At 31.3% G+C, this 4,910-nt stretch overlaps 1 protein-coding gene across 1 annotated transcript; it reads left to right on the forward strand.

The window, feature by feature from the left end:
* Nucleotides 1-2,290, forward strand: LOC105792737 (acyltransferase GLAUCE). The gene is made up of 2 exons (XM_012621485.2): nucleotides 1-545; nucleotides 1,268-2,290. The coding sequence occupies exons 1-2, from the start codon at nucleotides 84-86 to the stop codon at nucleotides 2,153-2,155; spliced, it is 1,350 nt and encodes a 449-aa protein (XP_012476939.1). The 5' UTR covers nucleotides 1-83; the 3' UTR covers nucleotides 2,156-2,290.
* The last annotated feature ends 2,620 nt before the right edge of the window (nucleotides 2,291-4,910 follow it).

Genomic DNA, 4,910 nt, shown 5'->3' on the forward strand with positions numbered 1-4,910 from the left:
AAATGACCAATTGTGTGGACCTTAAATAAGCACGGACTTCTTTTAACATAGCTTTGTTTCAGTACACATCAAATTCTAAAGCAATGGGCACCATTTCCAACGACCCTCCGGCGACACTTATCCAAGACCTCAAAATCACCACCCAAAACGTTTCTCTCGTATTTCCCTCCCGGAAAACCGAGAGAAAAAAATCCATGTTCTTGTCGAACATAGACAAAGTGCTGAATTTCCCGGTGGAAACCGTCCATTTTTTCCCGTCCCACGAGGATTTTCCGCCCCATGTTGCGGCTGAGAAGCTGAAAACCGCATTATCGGAGCTTCTAGTGCCGTATGATTTCTTAGCCGGAAGGTTGAGGTCGAACCCGGAAACAGGTCGGCTGCAAATCGACTGTAACTCGGCCGGAATCGGTTTCGCGGTGGCTTCGAGTGATTATGCGTTGGATGATGTTGGAGACTTGGTTTATCCTAATCCAGCATTTGGCCAACTGATTTGTAAAAGCGTTGATAGCTTGGAACAAGATGATCAACCACTTTGTATTGTACAGGTAATATTAAATTGGTTAAAATCGGTTATAATTCCCTATACTCTTTCCAAAATTTAGAATTTAATCCTTGTAATTTGAAAAAAAATTTACTTGGTAATTATTAAATTGAAAAATTGATGTTGTAATAACTTAAATTTTTTAAAAAATGTTAATAGGTGGACTTGAATCTTAAAAATAGTGTAACTAAATTATTGAAAATAAAAATATATGAATTAAATTTTAAAATTTTAAAGAGTACAGAAATTTATGATATATTTTAGCACACAGAGAAAAATTTATCTAACAAATGTATTTATAAATAATTGATGTTAAAATAAACAAGATTTTAGTTAAAATGATAAAGATAATATATTGAAGATTGTTTTATGTTCAAATCTCATCAAGTGTATTTTGGAGAAACATAAATATAAAAAGACAAAAATACATTTATAGTAAATTTTATTATTTTATAAAAGTTTAAGCTGTTGGTAAATTTTAATTGAATGGAGACTCAATGTCTAATTTGAGTGTTAAATAATAACTCAAATTTGATATTGCGAGTGTATTTAAGATGGATGAAGCTAAAAAATTATTTTAAGAAGTTAATATTGAATCATGGGATCAAAATACAAATTTATTATTTATTAAATATTTCTTAATAATTAAATTATACAATTTTTTTCACCCGCATACTAGTATATTTTATGAATTACATATGTGAAGGGTTCTTTGTTTCTTGATAGGTAACATCATTTAAATGCGGTGGCTTTGCAATGGGCGTAGCGACCAACCATGTGACTTTTGATGGCTTAAGCTTCAAAATCTTCTTAGACAACTTGGCCGCCGTGACAGCCGGAAAACCCCTCGCCGTCACCCCTTGCAATGACCGCCTCCTCCTCGCTGCTCGATCGCCACCATGTGTCACCTTTCCCCACCACGAGTTGGACAAGTTCCACGACTCGAACCCCCCCGTCATCGATGCCACTTCCGAAGCATTAGACTTTAAGGTTTTCCGGCTCACCTCCGACGACATCGCCAGATTAAAGGAGAAAGCCAAGGCCTCCGCGACCGGATCACACGTCAGCGATGCACGAATCACTGGGTTCAATGTGGTAACTGCCCTCGTATGGCACTGCAAAGCCTTATCATGGGATAACAAAGAGAGCAACCTCGATAGGGTTTCCACGTTGTTATATGCTGTTAACATAAGGCCTAGGTTAATCCCACCCTTGCCAATCTCATACACCGGGAACGCGGTGCTAACTGCTTACGCAAGGGCTACATGCAAGGAGATTGATGAAGCTCCGTTCTCACGGTTAGTGGAGCTCGTGACGGAGGGGGCGAAGCGGATGACAGATGAGTACGCACGGTCGGCGATAGACTGGGGAGATATTTACCAAGGTTTTCCAAATGGGGAGTTCTTGGTGTCTTCATGGTGGAAACTAGGGTTTGATGAAGTGGAGTATCCATGGGGAAGGCCTAAATATAGTTGCCCTGTGGTGTTCCAAAGGAAGGACATTATCTTGTTTTTCCCTGACATTGATGATAACAATGGTGTCAATGTGTTGGTGTCACTGCCAAGCAAGGAAATGAGCAAGTTTAAGACCCTGTTTCACAAGTACTTGGCTTGATGATAAAAATGGAACCAATCGGTTGTCATTAATAGGTGTGTTGTAATAATGAAGTTTGATTGGTATAATGTTTTGTATTGTGTAACTTTGTCATTGTAATGTTTATTGTAGCTATGACATATGGACTTTGACTTATGATATTATTTTACTACTTATAAAAAGTATAGACGGACGATGTCGGAGAAAAAACTATGTTATAAATATATTCATTAAAAATTATATAATAATTAATTGATATTTAAGTATAAAATTAATTATTTAATTATGCATTATGTTTTGAGTTCAAATATTTATATGATCAAATTTTTATAAATTTAATATATAGAAAAGACAAAAACATCTTCACAAAAATATAACTTAATTAATATATGTGAGGGTAATTTAATAATTTTATAATTTAATTATGTCGGTTGATTCGTGACATCAACTTAATAAAAAATTAATATAAGTTACAAATTTATATATACTTTTTTTTTAATTTTAGACCTACAATATTCAATAGCCGCTTTCGGGCCTTGACTTAATCTAGAATCAAATTAGGTTAGATCCTAAACATGAAACTTTTGAGTATTTTGTTCTCTTGGTGAGAACAAATTGTGAGCAAGTTTGACCTAAATTATTGAAGTAATATTTGAACTCGATTTAATCCGCTTATATGTTTTCAAAGAAAATAAATAAATATTTTAATATTAAAAATCATGTTACTAATAAAATAATATCACACCAAATTTAAACAAATTTATTTAATAAAAATGAAAATAGTAAAAATATTAACACCCATTACACTAATCTACAAATGTGGTCTTACTGCCATAAATGTGTATGGGCTTACTTTTTGGGCTTAGTATTGTGAGAGACTTTGCATATAAGAAATATGTATAAATGGAAAAAAGAAATATGTGTAAATGCTTAAATTTATAATAAGCAACATATAATTCTTATATTACAAAATATAAAATTTTAAACATCATTATCTGGAAAAGGTTGGGCTGAGTTTGAGTTTGAAAATATTTGTCCAAAGTTTAATTTTTTGGAAAATAAATTTTTGTTATTTAATATCGATCTAATATTTTAATGTGTGCTTGCGGTTCAAAATCACTTTTGAAATTTAACATGTTTTTTAAGCTATAAGTAACGTTAAACAGAACTAGTCACATCCTAATACACATATTGTGATCCTCTTGTGATAACCATAACTTTGTGGCTCCTGCCTTCTCGCTAAATAAATGAACGACATATGTCTAATGAGAGCCTTACATAAAAGAAAAAAATATAGTCTTATAACGGTTCAGTTCATAATAGAAAAGAATTATTATTACCTTGTGTTATTCTAATTTTTTTAAAATGAATTGAATCTAAATCGGATATTAAGATAACTAAATCGACGGAATTTTATTGTTTAGATTAATTCGATTCATTATTTTTTAAAATAAAAACTTATGTACTTTTCTTAAGTTGCTTTCACTAGATTACTTTTAAAAATGTTTATTTTTGTATTATACAAAATTATAAACAACATCTTAAGCACAAATTAAATAAAACGAATTCAATTTAATTCAAATAATAACATTTTTATCATGTCAATAAAATTAATTATGTAATATATAAATACATATAAAATAACTTTTTTTATTTTTTTTTATTTTAATAGTAAAATTGACCATCAAACTTAATTCAAATCGGGCTATCCCAAGATCTCAAAATTTTTTTTTCAATACTGCAAGGATTGATTGGTTGTTGAATTAGGTAATTGTCCTCCCGTTGGTTTTAAAATTTTTGTATAAGTTAGTTCCTGAACTTAATAATTATTTTCATATTGGGGTTAGAACATTTTTTTGTCCAATTTTTAAAAGGAAATATTAGAGATTAACTTGGACAAAAAAAATTCAAACTCTAATGTGGGAACAATTGCCAAGTTCAAGGACTAATTTGGACAAAAAAAAGTTCAAACTCTAATGTAAGAATAATTGTCAAGTTCGAGGACTAACTTGAACAAAAAAAAATTCAGGCCCCAATGTGGGAACAATTGCCAAGTTTAGAGGCTAACTTGGATAAAAAATGTTCAAGCCCCAATGTGGGAAAAATTGTTAAGTTCAGGGATTAATTTGAATATTAAAAAGTTCAAGCCCTAATGTGAGAACAATTGCCAAGTTTAAGGACTAACTTGGACAAAAAAAAGTTCAACCTTCAATGTGAGAATTGTGGGAATAATTGCCAAGTTCAAGCCCCAAATTGTTCATTAACCTTTTTTTTATTTTTTATCTTTTAGATATTTGTATGGTAATAATGATATATGTGACGGTTGAAGTCTAAAAAGAAGAATCTGAGTAGAAGTGTTAATGGGCCAAATTAGATTGAGCTTAGGCTGGACCTAAATATGATATTAATACATTTTATCTTTATCCAAAATTAATTCGGCTCAAAGCATGTGCCTAACCTTTTGTCCAAGTCCATTTGTTAATAGTTAGTTCAAATCCATTTTAAGTCCGTCTATATTATTATTTTTAAATATTTATATCATATTTAATTTTTTATTTAATATCTAAGTGGGAACAGAGGTGATATGATTTAAGTCTTGTCAAACGGGGGTTTGACAATAACTCTAAATACCATTTGTTATTTTTGATCTAATATATATATAGAAAGAAAATCCAAAATTAATAAATTTGAGTGGAGTCAAAAGCCTATGATCCAAAAAATTTCCATGCTAACCAACAGTTATTGACTTCACACTTCTCATAGCATAGCCAGCCCT

Source organism: Gossypium raimondii, chromosome 8 (assembly GCF_025698545.1).
Source record: "Gossypium raimondii isolate GPD5lz chromosome 8, ASM2569854v1, whole genome shotgun sequence".
In the NCBI taxonomy this organism is placed as follows: domain Eukaryota; kingdom Viridiplantae; phylum Streptophyta; class Magnoliopsida; order Malvales; family Malvaceae; genus Gossypium; species Gossypium raimondii.

Bases quoted from the DNA above. Each gene is read 5' to 3' on its own strand.
- LOC105792737 (XM_012621485.2), top strand. From the start codon at position 84: ATGGGCACCATTTCCAACGACCCTCCGGCGACACTTATCCAAGACCTC. The intron at 546-1,267 runs GTAATATTAAAT...GTTTCTTGATAG, and splicing joins AACCACTTTGTATTGTACAG to GTAACATCATTTAAATGCGG.